The sequence below is a fragment of the Aphidius gifuensis genome, linkage group LG3 (assembly GCF_014905175.1).
Source record: "Aphidius gifuensis isolate YNYX2018 linkage group LG3, ASM1490517v1, whole genome shotgun sequence".
In the NCBI taxonomy this organism is placed as follows: domain Eukaryota; kingdom Metazoa; phylum Arthropoda; class Insecta; order Hymenoptera; family Braconidae; genus Aphidius; species Aphidius gifuensis.
In genome coordinates, this window is record NC_057790.1 from 27,096,577 (window position 1) to 27,120,157 (window position 23,581).

At 25.5% G+C, this 23,581-nt stretch overlaps 1 protein-coding gene across 2 annotated transcripts; it reads left to right on the plus strand.

The window, feature by feature from the left end:
* Positions 1-3,661: 3,661 nt before the first annotated feature.
* On the plus strand, positions 3,662-22,716 carry LOC122853426 (retinal homeobox protein Rx1-like). 2 transcript variants are annotated; one of them, XM_044153899.1, is made up of 5 exons: positions 3,662-4,260; positions 9,626-9,867; positions 21,321-21,418; positions 21,508-21,686; positions 21,788-22,716. In XM_044153899.1, exons 1-5 carry the CDS (start codon positions 4,089-4,091, stop codon positions 21,805-21,807), a joined length of 711 nt encoding a protein of 236 aa, XP_044009834.1. In that variant the 5' UTR covers positions 3,662-4,088; the 3' UTR covers positions 21,808-22,716. The 2 variants fall into 2 exon arrangements, with proteins under 2 accessions (XP_044009834.1, XP_044009832.1); XM_044153897.1 differs by having other exon boundaries at positions 3,710-4,260; positions 21,808-22,462.
* The last annotated feature ends 865 nt before the right edge of the window (positions 22,717-23,581 follow it).

Sequence of the window (23,581 nt, forward strand, 5' to 3'; positions counted from 1 at the left end):
ACAGAATTAATTAAAAATTAAATTTTCTAAATAAAAACATAATTTTAATCATTTTCGTTCGATGAGTTATTTGCAAATCCTAATATAAAAAGGACAAACATCATCGGTCTTCCGGACATTTGATTGGTCATTGTTTTTTTCTCACTTACTCTCATACAAATTTCTTTCTGTTTGCCTTTTTCTATTATTTTTTTATTTATTTCGTTAGCAACGAAAAAACAACAAAAAAAAGCGAGTAAACAAAATTTTTTTTGATATTTTTTTTTTTTAAATTGACATATTAAGCTAGCACAACTTTTTTAATAATCATCGGATCTCGATGTAATTGGGCTTAAAATTTCGTGCGAATTATGTGTTTTTTATGTGTGGAAAAATAAATTTTAAAGAAAATTTTTTTTTTATTTTTTACATTTTTTTAAAAAATTCCAATATTAAGCTAGCACAACTTTTTTAATAATCATCGGATCTCAATGCAATTGGGCTTAAAATTTTGTGCGAATTATGTGTTTTTCATGTGTGAAGAAATAAATTTGAAAGAAAATTTTTTTTTTATTTTTTAAATTTTTTTTTAAAATTCAAATATTAAGCTAGCACAACTTTTTCAATAATCATCGGATCTCGATGCAATTGGGCTTAAAATTTTGTGCGAATTATGTGTTTTTTATGTGTGAAGAAGTAATTTGAAAGAAAATTTTTTTTTTATTTTTTACATATTTTCTATATTTTTTAAAAAAATTGACATATTAAGCTAGCACAACTTTTTTATTAATTATTAGATCTTGATGCAATTGGGCTTGAAATTTTGTGCGAATTATGTGTTTTTTATGTGTGAAGAAATAAATTTGAAAGAAAATTTTTTTTTTTATTTTTTATATTTTTTTAAAAAAATTCAAATATTAAGCTAGCACAACTTTCTCAATAATCATCGGATCTCGATGCAATTGGGCTTAAAATTTTGTGCGAATTATGTGTTTTTTATGTGTGAAGAAATAAATTTGAAAGAAAATTTTTTTAAATATTTTTTTTAAAATTGACATATTAAGCTAGCACAACTTTTTTATTAATTATTAGATCTTGATGCAATTGGGCTTGAAATTTTGTGCGAATTATGTGTTTTTTATGTGTGAAGAAATAAATTTGAAAGAAAATTTTTTTTTTATTTTTTACATTTTTTTTTAAAAATTCAAATATTAAGCTAGCACAACTTTCTCAATAATCATCGGATCTCGATGCAATTGGGCTTAAAATTTTGTGCGAATTATGTGTTTTTTCTGTGTGAAGAAATAAATTTGAAAGAAAATTTTTTTAAATATTTTTTATATTTTTTTTTAAAATTGACATATTAAGGTAGCACAACTTTTTCAGTAAACATTCAATCTTGATGTTATTAGACTAAAAATTACGTGTGAATTATGTGTGATTTATGTGTAAATAAATAAATTTAAAAAATTTTTCGTCAATTTATTTATTCTTTTTTTTTTTTATGACAATACTTGTGTTTATAAAATCAATGAACAATGAACCTTTTAGAAGGTATAGATACAGGCGCGCGTAGCGCGCCAATGTGCTCGTGTTATAAATTTTACTACAAAAAAAAAAATAAATTAGATGAAAAATTTGTATCAAGAGAAGTATTTGATTGTTACATGGATTTTGTTTTTGATTATTTTGAAAAACTTTGTGGTTGAATATAAATGTAATTCTATATATATTCATATTCATCAGGAACAAATAACAATTCAATTTTCAAAAGGTATAATTTGTAAAACGATGGTTTACAAATCGATTTTTGAGTATGGCTACTGTGTTGTCGGATGTATATCTTTTGTGGCCTTTCTGTGGGCGTATATTTCCTCATACCAATTTTCACCCCCTACCAAGGCCCCAAGCTAAAAACGCCAACTGGTTACGATACATTTTAACGAATATATACTAAAATCTAAATTGTTATATACCGCAGTTATTCTCAGTTAACAATTTTATTTTCATTCATATATAAAAAAGGAAAAAAAAAAAAAATTGATAGACAATTACTTATAAACGAAACTATGAAGCAATGAGTAGCCGGAAATTTGCGGAATGAAAATAAAAAAAAAAAAAAAAACAAAATGTAATATGTAACAAAAGATATTGTGGTATAGATTATAACAATTCTCCTAGAAATGACAAAAAAAAAACTAAAAATATATATTTACAATTGTGGTGATTCGTGACGGAAGTGGTTTTTTTTTTTTTTTTTTCTAAATTTTTATTGTTATATTTACTTTATATAAAGTACAAAATTTTTTGGTTATTGTTTATATTGTCTCAATATCCTATATCCTCTTCGAGTGATAGTCTCATCAAAGATATTATCAAATGAATTACTCTGAATGATTGTTGTTATTAAATTTAAATAAACAATTGTTGCTCAACTAAAACATAATAATTTCTACGGAGAAATTAAATAAAGAAATTAATCTATTTATGTTAAATATTATTTTTTTTTTTTAAGACAATTACGTGTGTTAAATTCTGGTTTTTAAGTGCAACTAATTATGTGACTTTTGGTTTAGGGGTTGTACCGTGTGTCAAGTTAAAATTTCAGTAATTTAATGCACGTGACTTGATATAAATATACTCTCAATATTTAATAATTTTTAATTGTTGATAGCCTAAATATTATAAAAACAATTTTTATGTTTTAATTTGATGAATAAATAAAAGCTCTATATATATTTTTTTTTTTAATTTATAGTCACTCCCGGAAAAAAAAATTTAAAACAGTCGAGTCACTTTCATTTTTTTTTTCCACATTTATACAAATTATCTAGTCAACTATTTGGTATATATAATATAAATGACTGAGTACATAAATTAATACATGACATTTGAGTTTAAACTTGGACAATTTGTTTCGTTGACTTATTGAGTGCTTCTTCTTCCTCCTTATACTCTGCAGCTTCTGCACATTTGTGTTGGTAAATTTAACTCTCTCTTTGATACACCACAAAATAAATAATAATAATATCAAAAATACAAGCAACCCCTTAAAATAATCAAGCTACTGCTACTGTGGTTTCAATATGTACCAAATAATTTAAATTGCAACATAATATAATAAGACAAAAAACAACGTCAATCAGTATACAATCACATAAAAAAATATTTGATAAACAAGATACAAAAATAGTCAATGGTGCTGATGATAAGTAGGCTGACTAAAGCTCCTGTATTATCAAGAGAATAAAATAAAAAAAAAAAAATATTTATTTTAGTATATTTGAGCTTGATTTTAATGCTGTGAAAAGTTGAGAATCACTGCATGATTTCTCGCCATGTTCTTTATCAAGATATTTCATTGGTTGAATCATTCAACGAGAGTGTTCACGATTGGTTGTAATTTGAAACACGCCTCCGATATGCCAGCCTCTCTTCAAGTACTTGATACTACAGAGAGTCCTCTCTCTCTCTCTCTCTCTCTCTCTCACCCTTGGTACTCTGATGATGATCTACACAAACAAACTCACAATACAACTAGCTCAAATACCCTCATGTAACTAACTACATATACATTTGGAAGGGATGCTTTTAAAATATATATACGTGTATTTGTGTTTGTGTGTGCGCGCGCGTTCCTATTTATGTATTCTACCCCGTAAAAATTATAACGGCGTCCAACAGTCGTCTGGCTGTTCGTGGCATTTACCTACTATTAGTTTACAACTAGTGCACGTTTGCAGGATCCACAAACAACACGTTCCACTTAATTATTAAATTTATAAAATTATTTTTTTTATTTTATTTATTTTTAATTTTTTTTTTTTTTTTCATAAAATTATATTTGTTTATAATTAATTTGAATTATAATTATTATTTTTTGTTTAAAGACATTAACGTGCCTGTAATTGGATTTGTGAATAATTGATAAATTTGATATTATTTTTGTTGTTTTTTATATAACAATAAGTGATAAGTACTGTGTCAATGGATATAGTGAATATATAAATTATATATTATTTAAAATGAACTAGATGAATGTAATAATTGAGTGATTTATATAACAAGTGAATTAATTAGAATATATTTATAATAATAAATTTTAAGTGATGGAGTCACAACAGATTGTTGAGACATCATCGCAAAATAGCCAAGATTTGGTGATACCAAAACCGGCAAATAGCATACCGAGACACAGTATTGATGCCATATTGGGTCGTGGACAAAAAAGAAAACATCAAGATATGGAAGAAACAACGAGGGATCCACAAGAAAGCACTGGTAATTTTTAAATATTTTTTCTATACTTGAAGAGAGCATCTTAAATCATCTCAATAAATTTATTAAATAATGTATGACTTAAAATTGACCCTAATCACTGAAAAAGAAAAAAAGAAAATTTAATTTATTGGCAATATATATTTAAAAAAAAAAAAGGCTAGTATTAAAAATAATAAAGTTATTTTACACACACCTTGAGTAGATGTATCCTGTTAATTTTTTTGAGGCTTGATAAAATATATAGAAAAAAAGAGAAAAAAGGGTCCGACGGCGGTGATTTAAATAGATTAACCTATACCATTATAAGTACATAAAAAAATCATATATATAAATTATTAAATTGTGGACACCCGAAGCTTACTAAATTTTTAAAAAATAAAATATACAAACATGCAGTCAACACACACACGAATAATCAAGTGGCTTATTTATTTATACAACTACAAATAACACAATTAATCACAGCGATAATCAAAATTAGAAGAACAACTACGCGCGTGTCTAGATTATCAACACAATGTGTGTGTGTGTTTGTGTGTGTTTAAATTTATATATAAATTTATCTAAAACAATGAAAATTTAGGCCGGAACTATTCAGCAATGGGGTTGTAAATAATTCATATTTAATTAAGCTCGCGAGTTGAACCAAGATTTTTATCTTTTTTATATTTTTTATTATTATTACAGTAAAGATGAGGGGGGTTTTAAAATGAGTTAAAACTTAAATAAAAAAATATAAATAGCTTGTCTCATTTTTTAAATCAACACGAACTCGTGTATATATTAAAAGCGTGCACACATGAAAAAATTAAAATTATAATATTTAAATAAAATGAACCAAGTTTTATAATTAAATTATTATTTTTTTATGTTTAAATATAGCTATATGAATTTTTTGATATATTTAAAATGGGTTTTTAATTTTTTTAACGTTTATAAAATATATATTAATATAGGAAATGATAAAAGGTGTGCGTGATTGTTTTAAAATAAAATTAAAAGAAATATTTGTTTTTATTTATTTTTTTTTTTTATGGATAGTATTGTAAAATACGCACTGTGCATGTTTGATTGTATATATGTATTTTGTATTCGGATGCAGACTCGTGGCAATGTCAGTATATAATTGGAAAATCGTTATTATCGTGGTTGCAATCTACGCCAAAGGGGTTATAATAGGGAGTAAATGAAGAGAGTAAATGATTATGTGAGAAGGACAAAAAACCTCGACTCTGAGGAACATATTGTACAATCAAATATTATGCGCGCGTTTATATCGTTGTCAATGTGTATTTGGAATATTATTTATGTACTTTGACCAAAGTTAATTAACTCATATATTTAATTATAATATCAAACAAAATTTATCATTAAATGTTTTTCTCTTTTTGTTTTTTCAATTTTTAATTTATTAATAATTAAAAAACATCAAACATTAGGTAAAAATAAAATGAAATTGATTATTCAAATTATTAATTAATTTATTTATTATTTTTTTAATTATAAAAAATTATCAGAAAGGCTTATATACATAAACAAATAGGCATTTAAAAAAAAAATAATGTCATTTAAATTTCATCAATTTACTATTTTTTTTAATTAATAAAAAAATATAAATTAGAACGTATTGATATTTACAATTACACACAGTTGAATAATTAATTTCCATATTTAAATTTACCACATAATTAAAAATGAATAAATAAATAATATTATTGGCTTTTTATTTAATGAAATTATATATATTTTTTTTTTTTTAAATTATAAACCTCAAGCATTTGCATAATAAATAATAAACTTGCTGTTAAAATATATAATATATTTAAAAAGTATATAATAAAACCAGTCTGTTCCAATATATTTATCATCAGGAATATAAACATTAAAATAATCAAGACACAAGTGAATCGGTCTCACCATCAAAAAGTTAAATTGACGTGTCTACTAATGGATCGTGTGTCCTGCCTCATTCCATCTCATCCACCAAAGATTTTACACCTTTTTTTTTTTTTTTTTTCTTCTTCATCATCATCGTCATCCCTCACTTATCTTATTTCATTTTTTTTTCAATTTTTTATCCACACTTTCTTCGAGGCCTTTTCACTCAATCTAAATCTCAAAATTCTTTCACTTAAAAAATACATAATACATTATCAATAATTTTTATAAATTTAAAATTATTATTTTTATTTAAATTTCAACATGTACGGTATATTAAATTGCATGCAGACAAACTCAGGTGTCTTTGGCACATATACATTTAATTATTTACCATATACACAAAATTTAAAAAAAGGGTGATTTTGTTCGCGTGACACTTGCATCAAGCCGCCAAGCAATTATGTGTTTTTTTTTTTTATCCTCAAATTTGTATGTATCTTATTTATTTTTAATACACAACTAACACTCCAATATACTGTTTAATATTGCACCCAAATTATTTAATGAAAACTTAAAAATACAATATGAAAAAAATAAATAAAATTATATACAGAAAAACAAGGTGCACGGAAGTAGACGCTTATACACGTGATAGTAGTAGTTAATATGTATATATTTAATAAAATTATTTTATATGCGACTAGTCATCATGTATTGTATATCAGGCATCAGGCAATGTTGTTGTTTTTATTTTTTTTTTTCAACATGATAACACTACATAACTGCAGTTATTAATCAGATAGCTAAATATATTTTCAACTCTTTATTTGATCGTTTTAATTTGATAAAAAAAAATGAATCTAACAGTATTAACTTGAAAATAATATAATTTTATAAATTAGAATTATATAAAAAAAATAACGTTAAATATTTTGGTTGCTAGGACACGAGACTTATATATTTAAAAAAAAAAATACAATAAAAAGTATATGATGGATAATAAAATACATCAGAGACGGTAGAAGGTGGTACGCGAAATTTCCGACTGCATCATATGCCAATGAAATCGATCGATCACTATGTATAAGCTGCACATAAAATCTTTCTCTCAATTTGTCTATTTATTTATGTGTAGGCATCAGGATAAAATAGTACATAGTTAAAGCTATATATAAAGAGAGAGAGAGAGATGATAATGATGAAATTTATTACTGTTAATGAGCAAATAATTTGATGATATATGTGCATATACGATGCGACCAAAATCACGAATGATTTAAACGAATTACCGTTTTGATCAAAGCTCGTCAACACAAATTATATATACACAAGTGTTATCATCAAGTATGTTATACTTAATACTTTGACAAGATCATATATTCACATGTATTTGGAGTATGTATACATGTGGATATGACATATCTATTCGTCGTTTTGACTTCATTAGTGACGATTAATCAAAACTGCACATGTATAACACATCTCCAGATCGACGACATTTATATACATGCATATTATTTTGTTGTGTATTGGTGTTGTTTATCAATTGGAATACAAAATTGACTGATGAGTGCAATACTGATTGGTTTATTAATTATACGAGCACTCCGATGAGTGTCAGATATATTATTATTTACTCAATTTTCCTTATTTTCATATTTACACATTTGTAATGTGATGATATAATGAAAATTGAGTAATTGTATATATTCTATGTATTTATTAAATTTTCATAAATATTTATTGATCTAATATATATTTGTTAAACTACAGGAAAATTAGCTAGATAAATTATTTTATTTTATTTTTTTCACATGCGCACGCGTTATTTATTAATTCAGCGATGCCGCCATAAAGATATTCTAATAAAGCTACGTGCACGCCATTAAACAATTAAATTATATTAACCGGTAATGATAACAAGCAATGAGCCACAATTGCACTAATTATTAATATTATTATTATTATTATTAAAAGTAGCCATAGCTATTTGTTTAACAAAAAAAATAAAAAGATTTTTGATCAACAATTTAAATTATAAATAAAATTTAATTATTTGTATATTATTTTTTGTTAATTTATTGTTGTAAAATATTAAATAAAATTAAATATTATTATTGTTGAAAAATAAAATTTTATATATTATAAATAATAACGACAAGTTAATAAAATTGATTTATTAAATTGAGCCGGATTTACTTATCGATCATGGCTATAAATTAGATTGAAATATAATATCTTTCATATACATAAATTAATTTTTATAAAATATAAATAATAACAATGATAATAAAGAGGATTAATTATTGTATGTAACAATATACAATATATAACAGTGAATATGATAAAAAAACTTGATGACAGCTTAATAACTTTTTTTTTTTTTTTTTTTTTGTGTAATAAGCAAAATAAAATTAATATAAATTGTCATTAAAAATGTAATATTATTAGCTTGTTAATATGTTAAATTTAAGTACACTTGATCTTGTGAAAAAGTATTTTTATGTTGCATTTAATGGCTTATTTAAACGGTAATATATATAATTATATGAAAATGTGTTTTAGCTTGAGTCAAGATACGAGTGATATGATGAAGAAAGAAAAAAATAAAAAATAAAATTCAAAAGACAAGTTGAAAATAATAAGAATATAAAATAAGGTCCATAATCCTCTTTTGGGCTTTGATGGCGGTGAGCTAAACCTTCTGTTTGACGGCCTCATCTCCATCAGTCTTTTATTTATTATTTTTTTTTTTATTCTTTTGCTCTCAATATTTTTTTTCTCTACCTTTATATACATGTAGGTATAGTCAATATAATAATTAATAAATTCAAACAATTTATCAATAGCAATATAAAAAATAATTAAAACTCTTTTTTTTTTTTTTTTTTTTTTTATATAAAAATAATATCGGTAATCAAATTGCGTGTCTATTAAAATATTCAAACCTAAATCCATTACACTAATATATTTAATCTTCAATCAGTAGCCTTCAATCTTTCAAAGTGAAAAAAATAAAATAAAATAAACTAGTGGCTTTTGAAAAATATAAATATAGATATATTTAAATGATATGATTTTTTTCAAAGTCATTTTTTTAAGCAGCTAAATATTATTATAAAAAAAAAAAAAAAAAACTTTGACTTAATTTTTGTCGAATAATTATGAAGCTGATTTTGTAATAAAATGACAGCAAGATTCGATCAAATGTCATACGCACGAATATTGTGATAAACTTAATTGGAATGGTTAGCTTTCAAAACCACATACTAATTATTTGTTATATATATATTATTCGATAGAAACTGTGTGCATTGATTTAGGGGGGAAAAGAGAGGCACATGTCATAAACACATTTTCAACTAATAATTCAAGTTAATAATTCAAGTTAATTTATTGTCAAAACAATTTGTGGTTACAATTAATTTACAACAAACAATATTATTATTATTGTTAATATTTTATTTATTTAATCAATTTTTAGGTGAAAATAGTTGCAATTCAACGGGTGGTGGAAGTGATGAGGAACTTATTAATTCACAATGTGATGATGGTATAATATCAGATGGTAATAATAGTAAGAAAAAACATCGACGTAATAGAACGACATTTACAACTTATCAACTTCATGAACTTGAACGAGCATTTGAAAAATCACATTATCCAGATGTATATTCACGGGAGGAGCTTGCAATGAAAGTCAATTTACCAGAAGTTCGTGTACAGGTAATTAATAATTATATTAAGCTCAATTTATGTTTTAAAAATATTATTCAAGATGAAATAAAGCTGCGAGTGTTGAATAAAATATTCAAGGCTGTTGCGAATTTATAATGCTTGATTGATTTGAAAAAATAAAAAAACGGAATTATCATTGGCACCGGTACGGGAAATACGGAGACAGTTTATGATATTTATATGATCATCGAGTGTTCACCGTAAGTTTTCCGAAAATTTGTATGAATTTGCCAGGAGACGGTGTCAATAGCACCACCGTTAAAAAAATATGAAATTATTTTTATTCAATATCTCTATTTGAATTATATTAATATAAAATTGAGAATTTTATTAATTTATTTAGTGCAGTGTACCATTTTAATATTATAATACAATGTAAAGTACAATAAATTTATAAATTCGCGTGCCTTCAATTATTGATTATTCAATATACATAAACTATATAGTAGTTACATTCAAATAATAGTCATGAGTATTGTAATATAATCAGCATCACTGTTTTGTAGTAGATAATGAAGTTTTTTCTTTGGAACTGCCAACTGATAATTTATTGGATTGTGCTTCGATAATTTTACATTTCTATTGCAACAAATCATAAAATCATTTATTTTATTTTATTCTTATAATTTTGCAATATTACAATATTATAAAAAAAAATAAAATAAATAGTTTTATGATTTGTTGGCAACAAATAAATGAATAAAAAATAAAAAAAAAAAATATATATATATAAGTCAAGGACACCCTGCAAAAGAAGACCAGCACAAAACAAATGAGTAATAATAGTTTGGACTAAAAGTGTAATTAAAATTTTTTAATTGAATTTTCCGTTTAGTATTATTTTCATTCTTCTGTTCTTTCATCAAGCAAAATTTTTCAGGTGTAGATATATATACATTTTAGTGCGGTCTTGTGTGTTTGTGTGTACTTAGTATATATATTTTTTTTTCTGTTGCTTTTCATTATAACGCATCACGAAAACCAGACTTTTTCCAATTTTCACAAAGTCAAGTGACTCGTCGAGTCGTCGGACTGTTTGCTCGTTTATTTTGTCCGCGTTTATACTTGATGTGACTAACCCCGTGGGTACAACTAATCCCTTAAGCTTATTACTTTATAAAAAGAAAATAATAAAACTTCAATCTACCGCAATATACATGTATATTATTATTTTTTTATTTTCATTCGTGGATAACATGAGAAGTAGCAGCATAATTTCATTATTTTTAATTGACAACAGAGCGTGCAGAGTGTCAATCAGTTTTATCGGATTTAAACAAATGACATGCGCGCAAATAAATATATAAAGAAATAAAATAAAACAACAACCACTTGACTTGAAAAAAATGAAAAAACTTGTTGAAAACAAAGAAAAGATGATGCTAATGACTCTTGATTAAATGACTATTATTATTATATAATGGAAAACAAAAGTTAATTCAATGATTAGTTAGATATCCGTCGTAGTGATGTTGTTGATGTTGTTGGTGTTGGTGGTGTTGGTAACAAAGAGAGAGAGAGAGAGAGAAGGACATGCAATAAACAACAGCACGAGCCATAAACCAGATGGCTTCTGTTTACGGCGTTTGCACAAACGATTCAATGATCGGTTTGTTATCAAATGACTGGCATGACACGAACACTTTCCATTAAATCACTAGTTATATACTCAATCTATATAAACCTACCTGCATGAATATATTTCCGTAACACGAAACCCTAATTTATTCTGAATCACTCGTATACCTATATACATAAATCTATTCTCCATTATCACCATTTCCACCACCATCACCTCCATCAACATCAACATCAACTACCACAGACACAAAGTGATAATTTGTAAAAGCTCGCGATGCGCCCGCGCATCTCATATTCGCAGCAATATATAAATATATTGACACGCGCATAACAATCATCATCATCATATATTTTTAAGCAACGCCTTCTATATATTATTTTCTATATTTAATAAATAATTTTATATATAGAGGCAACACACACATATACATAAAAGGTATTTGATTAAAAATCAGTTTTAAAAGCTTGGCATTATTATTGAGCAACTCGTGATGCTTTGAGGTAATATCATATAATATCATATATATAGTCGCATGATCCAATTGTGTGGCCAATAAAATTCCCTGTTTCCACAACATTCGTGTTGCATACGATTGACTTGCGGGGTGCTTTTTTTTTATTATTATTACTTGGTTAAATAAAATTTTAAAAATATAAAGATAAATAAAAATTATAATGAAAATTATTTTTTTAAATTTTGTTAATGCTGTATGTATATTGTTAATGGAATTTAACTAATCGTTTGATTTTAGGGCTCGTTAAGTTAAATTTTACAGGTGAATGGCCATACATGAAACACACGTTAAAGTGCCCTTGGCTGATCGTCAGTAGTTTATACAAACTTTATTGAGCATTTGTGCCTGTCTACACATACACACACACATTTAAATACATTTAATTTCAATTTGTATATATGTATGTATATTAAGATGTGAATGTGTGAATTTATATGGGGAAAACAAATGGGGTGTCAAATTGGTCACGCACGACTCGAGCAATTCCCAAAACGTTTATAGGTGTAACCATAGCTACTTGGCTTTTATAATTTTTTAGTTATATCAACATATTATCTATAATATATATATTTATTTATTTTTTATTATTATTACTTGGCTTCATGTTTATTTTAATCTGATTATAAATATAGAAGCTTGTCATGAATATTTATATTTTATTTTTTGCAAAAAAAAAAATATAATTCAAATTTTTATTAATTAATTAATTAATTTTAATTGTTAATAAGTAGTGTTTGAGTTGACTAATTGATTGAATATTTATAAAATTAATTTCCAAATTTAAATTGATATTGAAAAATATTTTTTTTTGCAAAAATCGGTGAGAATTGTGACACTGGAACACAAGATCAAGTTGTATCGTTGATTCGTTGTACATAATATGTTCAGTATATATATTAACAACCCCTCAAAATATACTGTTGAAAAACATACATAGCGTTTATAGGGTGTGCTATACTTTATGAGTACTTTATGAAGCATATACATAATATTATAAATCAAATTAACTCCCCTGTGACTTGAATCGTGAAATATACAACAGCTGATATAAACTCACAATAATAATAAACAATTATTCATTTTTATTATTTATGTATTAATATATATATCAATAAAATAATATCCTTGCATTATTATATAACTACTTGCTTCTTCAAAATTTGCACTTTCTCAAATTAATAAATTTTTTTTTCCCTCCAATTACAAAGTAAAATAGAATCAATAAAAAAAAAAAAAATATTTAATAAAGGCTTTCTATGTTCACAAACATATGCTCTTTTTATTATTAGCTTTTCGTTTTTTTTTAACAACAATTAGCAAATAAATATTGTATATTTGAATTTCAAAAAAAAAGTTTTATTTTAATTTCAAAGATAGGTATATATTTCGTAATAAAAAAAAAATAAATAAATAAAATAAATGATCCAATAATAGAGTATCAAGGCAACGACAATGTGTGTAGGTGAAGAAAAAAAAAAAAAAAAAAAACACAAAAATACCTATTATTCCATATAAAAAGATGATTTTTTTTTACTTTTTTTTGTTCGGTTCGGATTCCGGTTGGATCATAGGCGTGCAATGTTCTCGAGCGGAAAATAAGATAATGGTTTAGTGGATGGGGATTTAGGGAGAGAAAAAAGGGGGTAGTATAGAGGTGCGAGAATATGCTCTGACGTTTGAGGAAAAAAAAAAAAAAAAAAAAATGGAAAATGCCAGAGACCGTGGGACGACCAACACCTGTCTTCTCTCAGTGTGCAGCACACAGTAGCTGTTCAACTAAAATAGTACATAAAAGATTGTAATATATATATTTATTTATCTTTTTTTTTTTTATATAAAATATAATTCATTGCAAGAAAAAAAATGAAATAAAAAAAACCTTGAATGATATTATTTTGACGATAAAAAATAAAATCATATTTATATACCTATTTGACATGACAATTAAAAGCTCAACAAAATAAAATTAATTGTCGTGGCAAAATATATATGTATGTAAATGATCGATAGTGAGCTATAAGGAAATTTGGAAATAATATAGGTGGAGAATAATACGTTGATTACACACAGAGTCACACGAGCGTATTTACAGGCCTGTCTAACGAGTATTATAATTACTCTTGGGTAACTCAATATTGCCCCCTCAATATATGCTAAATTTGTTTGTAAATTATATATACATATATATATACTCTACACTGTATATAATATATATATAGTGTTAATAGACGGAGGAATGGTGGAGGACAACATAACACACCCGTTCCTCGATTTCTCCGTCTTTTAACCAACGACGAAGACGACGGAGACGACGAAGATGAAGATGAAAATGAAGACGATCCACATCCTGACACTTTTGTGTATAAGTGCAAGAGAGACTGAAATAATCCTGCTTTTCTCATACACTTTACCCTAACGCACACACATAAACAAATTTTCTTGCAGTTGATGTGTAGTTTTAGTTGCCCTCATTCATCTATACTGCACCTATTAATTGCATTTTGCTACCTTAAAAGCAAATTGTTAGAAATTGAAAGAGGGCTCATCGAATATAATGAAAACTTTCGGTTTGTGCTTTTTCTGTCTTTATGATCATGTATCGTATTAACCAATTTCATTAATAGCGTTTTTCGGTTGATCTTGATTCTTGGTATTCAATTTGACAATAATTTTATGGATAACAAACTTATCCATACATAAAGTTATATATACATAAAGTTTTTTTATCCACAAAATTATTGTCAAATTGAATATCAAGAATCAAGATGTTGTATATATAAAATATTATAGCTATATAGCTAGTTCATTTAAAAAAAAAAATTTCTTTTATCGTTTATCATTACAAGATAAAATTAAATAAATAATTGCTGAATAGATTAGCTGTCTGTCGGTAAAACCACATATATACAATATAAAAAAAAAAATAAAAAAAAACAAAACTGTGGTTCAATTAAGTTGTCGGTTTGGTGTACAATGTTTTGCTAAAAGTAATCTAGTGTGATGCTTACAAGAATATGAGCTTTTTTTTATTATTATTTATTTTTTTTTCATTTACTTCACATTGGTTTGGGTTTACATATATACATACAGCAAAAGCTATATACTTATCTGTAGACCCCTCAAGCATCAATCATCCTGACAACCCTTTCCTTTTTTTTCAAGGGTGGTTTTACTCTCAATTGAGATGAAGTATATAGTGTTGAAAAAATACAAAAACACTTCATTTGGTAAATTAGCTGTTAAACACCAAAGGGTACAAAAGTGCACGTGTTTATATACATATAAACTCAAGCTATTTAAGATAAAATACAATTTAATTTTTTAATAAAAAAAAAAAAAAGAAAAGATAGGTAGGTATATATTTTTGGCAAAATAAATAACGTATAACTTGAAAAAAATATATATTTTTGATTAATATATTAAAAGGGTAATTCACATCTTATGTGGCCTAGATATAAAATAATAATTATAGGAGCTAATATGGTGCGTCTTTGTCGGTAAGGCCAATTTAAAAACCGGCAATTACCAATTAGTTGGCGGTTCTTGTAATCGAATTACCAGTAGTATTGTGTCGGTACTTTGTACAAACATATTTAATTCCTTTTTCGACCTTAGCTTGTGATTATTATTATTATTTTTTTGTTATATTTCTGTCTTTGTTAAATGGCCATGTATTTATTTTTTTTATTTTCCATATGTATTATCTCTGTCACTCTCACTTGTTTATTGATAAAGCAACCCTGAAATAAATAAAAAAGGCATCGGATGTACATGAAGAAATATAGAGAAGGGAGAATTGTACTATTAAATAGAAGCAAACTTCAAGTTTTTGATATATCTGAGGGATCTTTTACAAAGGCAAAAGGACCGTCGTCCTTGTCCTTGTCCTTGTTTATAAAGTGCCGTCGTCGTCGTCATTTCAATATATCCGTGTTTCAACAAATGCATCATACCTATATCTTCTTACATCAAGATATATTTTTTTTTATTTTCTAAAACTTGCACCCTGTCTTTTTTTTTTTTTTTTTTTTTTTTTTTCTATTGAGATTTTTTTCAAGGATAAAATGCGGCAATGTTATTTATACATTTGATATGTTTAGAAATTTGAATGAAAATTAATCTTGTTATAATGTTTTTTTTTTTTTCAAATGGAAAAAAAAATACTTGGCCACGTAAAATTATTATAGCCAATTGCAGAAATACATATTGGTTGTTATTAAGTTGATTTGTATATAAAAGAGGCAGTATGTATGATTTAATTAATTTGGTTCCCATGATCCCAAGAGTAATAATTATATTTGATGTTGAAATTGTTCAATGTGTCATAGCAAGTTTATAAAAATTTAACAAAATGATACAAAGAATGATAATAAATATTGCCTCCAGGGACCAAACAGATTACATTTTGAAGCAAATTTTGCTGTCCCTGCCAAGTTAATAATCATCAAGTCACTGTGTTTGTCGAAGGCGGGTGTCCCTTTGTACTCAGCCAGTTGGCACGCGTGCCTCTGACGCTAATATGACTTTGTTCAGATTTATTTTCATTACAACGACTTATTATTGCAATGTTACATTCTCAAATTTCACTATTATTTATTTGTTTTTTTTTTTATTTACATTTAGCCTTTGTACATATTTATTATATGTCAAACTGTAATATATTCGGCCAATTTATAAAATAAAAAAAAAAACTAATAATATAATTTTTGTTTTTGTCGTGTTTATAAATACACACACACGCTGCAAATATTTTTGAATAATAATAATTAATAATAGACATAACAACAACAATAGTTTATAATAGAAAAAAATATAAAAATAGTTATGTGGGTGTTGGCAAGACAAACGTTGAAATTTTTAATAAAAAAAAAAATAATATACATAGAAGAGGCAAAAGTTGATTAACCCTATTGCATAGAATATAAAATTGAATATAAAACTAAACAATAAATTTATTCAAAGGCTATTTAATAATAAAAAAAAAAAAAACATATGACGAGCCAAGACAATGGCTCACATTGTATTTAGCAACCACGGAAATAAACTACTATGGAATAAATCGTATCAAAATACTCATGCCATAAGGCTAATTTACCTTGTATTTAATTTAATATTAAACAGGAACAACAACAACTTGAATAATTTAAATATGAATATTTTAAATTGATTTTAATTAAATAATTAAATTAAACGAAAAAATTTTAATTATAATAAATTTTTAAAGTTGAAAAAAAATAATAAAAAGTTTAAGTTGTTTTTAAATTTTTTCATCAGTCTAGATGAGTATAAAAAATGTTCCCTTTGACTGTAAAAATTTACAACGTGTTAAATATAAAATTTGAAATTTAATTTTATATTTTTTATATAAATTAAAAAAAAAAAAAAAAAACTTGAATGATATTAAATGTATATAAAAGCGCAATAATCGGGCAGTATTTGAAATGTTATTTGTAACACATTAGTATTGTATTGCAGACAAGACAGGGGTAGAATTTTAGATGAGGGTAAAAGCAAGACTTTGCCAACAAAAAGCGTGAGTGAGAGAGATAAATTTGCCCAGGGCGTTTGAGTGTTTAAGGGTGATTACACGCGACGACAAGGGTGGTCGTTTTATTGAAGGAGTAAAGGAGCCAGGGGCTCTCAATTATTATACCGATTGTCGATTTTCGATTATCGATAAATTTTGTATATAACTAAACTACTATAACCCATCATCACATAACCACCTATTTCACTGTTTTGTAAAATTACATTAACTCAATGATGAAAATTCAATTATGTACCATTATTAAACAATACACACTAATCTTATTAAATATACTGTATACATGTATGAACTGCAAATATAAATTGCTATTTTTAATTAAATTTTTAATTCATCATTAAAATTAAAACAACGAAATTATTATTATTTTATAATGTAAATTATTAAAATATTTATATTATTATTAAAATGAATGAGAACAACTGTGGAAGATTGAATTTACTCGACAGTTTGACATGGGGTTGTATATAAAAAGCGCGGTAAATAATAGACTTTAGCCCTCTACAAACATCACCCTCAGCTCTATACTAAAATTTTTTATCTTTTTTTATTATCGCAACTTGTGTGTGTTCGTGTATTTTCTTATTTACTTGTACGCAAACAGTATATATACATTTTATTTCTGCATTATATTTTATCGATATAAAAAATATAGCTGATTTAAAAAAAAATATATTTCAATAATCAAATTGTCGTGTTTAAAATAAACAATATTTTTTTCAAAAAAACAATTTAAAAGCAAGTCTATTAATATTGCTTTTTAATTAGCCAGTATATAAATTTACAAAGTGTGTTATACTTTTTGTATTGCAAAAGAAAAAAAAAGAGGAAAAATAATAAATCCCTGAAGGCATGTGCCTGACGCACCCTCATGTCAGTACAATAAATACTTTTATATACATACATAACACGTTGAAAAGATCACCGATCCTTTTAAGAAATTTTTGTGGTCTCTGTGTGTCGATTTGGCACCCACAACTATTACCCAGTTGGACAATCAAAGAGCCACGCATTAACGGTTGTCTTTTTTTTTTTTTTTTACATAACCATTATTAACAATAACAACAACAACAACAACAACAATAATAATATGTTATTTTTATACAAAAAGCATGTTGTGTTGCATGCAAGATGATGATGATGATGAAGCGTGCTAAATTCAATCTGACACATGCAACAATGACATTGTAAAAACTCTTTTCTGTTATATTTCATTTTATTTTTTCCATCTCTCGTGTGCTATATATATTTTCGAGTGGATATATATACATATACGATGACAATCTTTGACAATAGATAAAATCCCTTAATACTGAAACCAACAACCTATGACAATAAATTTATTGTTGCATAAAATCGTATACCTTTTAACGGCACTAATCCTGTACAGCTCTTGCTTGCTTCAAGTAGGTATATATAGTTTCAAAATAGATATACAAATGTAGCCCACACACAGCAAAAAAATTTATAAATAAAATAGATCGGTACTCGAGACAAATAAATAAAAAAAATACATGATCCACACGCATATTATCACAAGAGGTAGAAAAAAAATAAAAAACATTTCAAGTATGTTTTGTGAAAAAATATAAATTTAAAATTGATTTTTCACGCGATATAAAATTTGTTAATCTTTGTTGAATTTATTTTTTATTTTATTTATCAAGTGAAAAAGAAATTGGTAAAGGTGTATGGGACTTCATGTGAATTATTATTTTTTTTTTTTTATTTTTTCTCAGCGACGGAATTTAAAATATAAGCTCAAGTTTTTATTAAAAATTTTAGAGATAAAAAATTGGGCTATTAATATCAATTTGTTATTTATGATTTTTTTTTTTTAGAAAATTGTCACTTTATTTGAATGCAAGAGAAGACTCGTTAAATGAGTTTATTTTTCAATATCATTGAGCTAATGGAATGAGAAAAGTTGAGGAAGTGTCTTGTAACAAATTTACGTCGTTGAAAAAAAATAAAAAAAAAATATTATATACAGACTAAATTAATCTGTAAAGTGTAAATATATATTTTCAATATTTCCGTAAATGAAAATGATAATAAAAATAAACAAGATAATTTACAAAAATAAAAAATATCCATTTTATCTTTTAGTTGATCTTTAAAATTTATTGTTCAGCTGAGCTACAAGGTAATTGAATATTAAAATATAATAAAAAATAAAATCCAATATAATATTTTAAGAAAGAAAAAGTTTAACTGGCACGTAATGCATTTTTATTTATTCTCGTCGTTGTACCATCAGTCTTCTATTCAATCAAAAATTTTATTTTTTCATTTTTTTACCTCACTCCAATGTTTAAATTGCAACAACACCGAGAGACAAGACAGTTTATAAGGGCAGACTTAAATTTACTTATTTTCTCATCATTTTAGACAAGCGGCATCTTGTGTTTCGTTATTATTTTTATTGTTGTTGTGACTCAAGTATTTTTACATCAAATGACTTGCGACAAAAGTAAATTGCCTCGCGTTGATAAACGAAATATTATTTTTATTTTTATTATAACTTTTTCTCCAGCTAAACTAATATTTTCATCATTGTATTAAAAATCTACAACAGAGTGTCTTTTTATTTTTAATTTAAAAAATAAATTTACCTGTCTATTGATATATTTTTAAATATACAACAACTCTGCAGACTGCAATTGAATGATTAAAATAATTATATCGTTGAATTAATTAAATATCCTGCGCTGCGAGACATATAAAAAAAAAAAAAAAAGAAAAATTTGAAATTTAATAATCTCTGATGTTCTGTTAACAACAGTATACGGATATTATTATCCAAGACTACTTGTATATTAAAAAAGTAAAAATGAGAAAATTGTCGTCGGACGTCAGACGTCAAAAGTGGCTGCCAAGAACAGCAGCATCTCACCACCAATGCCATCAAAATCAAAAACAGAAATATCACTACCACCAACAACCAGTAGCTCAACTACCAGCACCATCACCATCAGCAGCCATGTTACAATAAAGAAATCAACATGGCCGACTATATCGCGACCCCTTTTTATATATATATAAAAGCCAAGAGTTGCAGAGTTGATGCCGCGCACAAATATCCAAGACCCTCACAAACTCTCTGTCTCGTTTACTTTCGATTTCGCCCTCGAGCTTGTTACCCTCAAAATGCCACATGGAAGGGTGTGGACCAAACTAAAGTCCCCTCTTGATTTTCCTTATGAGCTTGTTTAGGGGTGGTCCGTGTGCTCCGCCTTCCATTGCTATTGCGCTTTCAAATATTTTACATTCAATTGAAACACACACATTTTCTCGCGTTCCCATCAAATTGACTCGATATTTTTTAAAATATCTCATGCGATATAGACCTATTATTTTTATTTTTTTTTTTTTTTTGGTTAAAATATATTTCATTTGATCTTTTGATTATTATTATATTAATTCAAGCAACTAATGGATATAGTTTTTTTTATTTTATTTTTGATGATGATTACTCAGCAGTATGATCATCAAGATATCCATGAAATTTTGATAGAAGCAGTTGGAAATGCCGACGGTAGCTGTGATGTCTTGCGATGTTAAAAACCATCAATTACAATATATATAATTTTAAATATGAATATATTTATTTTACAAGCAGAAGCTGTGTACTGATTATAATCACAATGACTTGTACATTCTTAAACTTATATATCCAAAATAATGCTTTTACAATCTACAAAAAAAAAGAATTTAATTAAATGATTATGATGAGTTTAGAGTTGTTGTGATATACATATGCGAGTTATTAATTTATAAATTGTATTTATTTGATTCAGGTATGGTTTCAAAATAGAAGAGCTAAGTGGCGTAGACAAGAAAAAATGGAAGCTGCAAGAATGGGAATAACAGATTATCATCATTCAGCTGGTATGAGGTTGGTAAATCATTTATTATTTATTTTAAATAAAAATTAAAAACAAAGCAGGTATAATAAAGCTAATTTTTAAATTTTCCAATTGATAGAAATGTTGGAGCACCAGCACTAGGTCTTCCTGGTGATCCTTGGTTAACACCACCTGGTTTATTAAGTGCACTTCCTGGTTTTTTAGCAGCACCACATACAGGCTATCCAAGTTACTTGACGTCGCCAAGAAGACTACCATCACCACCAAATATATCATCAGTTGGAAATAGAATACCAGGTTAATATTAGTATTTTAATGTATATAAGTCTAGTTTAGAAAAATATAATAATCAGGCAAATAACGTTTAGTTCAGTTTAAATAATGACTCATATGTATAGTTGGTATATTTTTTCCGTAGGTACAAGTGGACATGTTCAACCATCACCAAGTCCACCTGATACACATGGAGATCCACGTACATCTAGCATTCAAGCATTGAGAATGAGAGCTAAAGAACACGTTGAAAGTCTCACCAAAGGTCTTCAAATGGTTTGAAATTTGGAGACTGCCGGTATCATTGATAGTCGGCCGTGTTTTAGTAACAATAAAACAAATGACAATTAAAAATTTTATTGTTTTACATATTACATATTTAAAAGACAAATTAATTTTCATTTATTTTATATATATATAATAATCAGTTGTGTATAAAATCAAACGGCTGTTTTATTTTACAGTCGAAAATTGTGCAATGTGCAATAAACAAGACACAATTTTAAAATAAAAATTATAAAAGCCACAAACTGATTGATAAATCAACATTTAAATTAAAAGATAACTAAAAGTGAAATGAAAAATTAAAATAAATAATTAATTTTAAGTTATAAATGCATATGTAGGATAATTATTGAAAAGAGATATTATATACTGATAAATAATTAACATAAACATGAAAAAAAAATTAATTAATTTAACATGAGATTTCGACCAAAAAGAAATCACGTAAAATAAAAATTAAAAAAAAATATATGGCAAAATAGCCAAAAGAAGAAAAGAAAAAAAATTAAAAAAAAAAAAAAAATTATATTGACACAAACAATATCATGCAGTATTAATAAGTCATAAGCCGACAAATAATATTCATAAATTGTCTATGAATTTCTACCGTAAATTCTTAACCTGTAGTATCTCAAAAAAAAAAAAGTTAAATTTTTAAATTTTTAAAAAATCCATCAAGTCATTATTCATTTATTTTTTTGATTTATGTAAATTGTTATTATGAAGCTGATATTAAATTAAAATAATATGATGTTTGACAAAGGTAAAAGTGAAAATTATCTTTTCCACGATAATTTATTATATAAATAAATAAAAAAAAAATGAAAATAATAAAAATAAATTTAAAAAAATGTCGCTGTACTGAACATCAATAATTTGTATATATTTGCTTGTGATGAAATAAAATTTGATGTACATATATATAAATATATATTATATTCAAAAATTATTTAAATTTAAATATAACATTGAAAATGTATTATTTTATTTAAAAAACATTCAACATTAATAACACCAGCAGCGAGTAATTATTTTTTTTTTTTTAAATCAAATTAAAAATCATTAAAAATTAATGAGTTTTGATGATTCTTATTATATGAAAATAAATCAGAGTGACTTTTATTTTTAAATAAGATAACTCGTAAAAGGTTTTTAAGTAAATTTATGTATGTATATTGAATATCCATAAAATATATTAGAGACACATAATTGTTGACGAATTACCATATCAAAGAGCAATTTCAATTTGGCCTTAATTAATTTTGCTCGAGGGAGTACTCGTCAATTTAATTATAGGTATACTCATACATACCTATATTATATACATACACATTTATACATTTAATATAAAAATACATTTTTTTTTTTTTCATTTTTCAATTATATTTTTTTTTAAATCACACAATTTACCTTTTTTTCATTTTTAAATTAAACATAGTAATTTATTGTCTTTATCAAGCTCGCTATTATAAATAATTTAAACTAAAACAATTTTTTTATTTTCAAAATTATAAAACAATAATAATAATTATATTTTTTCATAGATTTTTTAATTATTATTTTACATGATTTTATTTCTTCAAATTAATTAGTATTGTTTATTATATTTATTACCAATTATTTTACTATAGCAA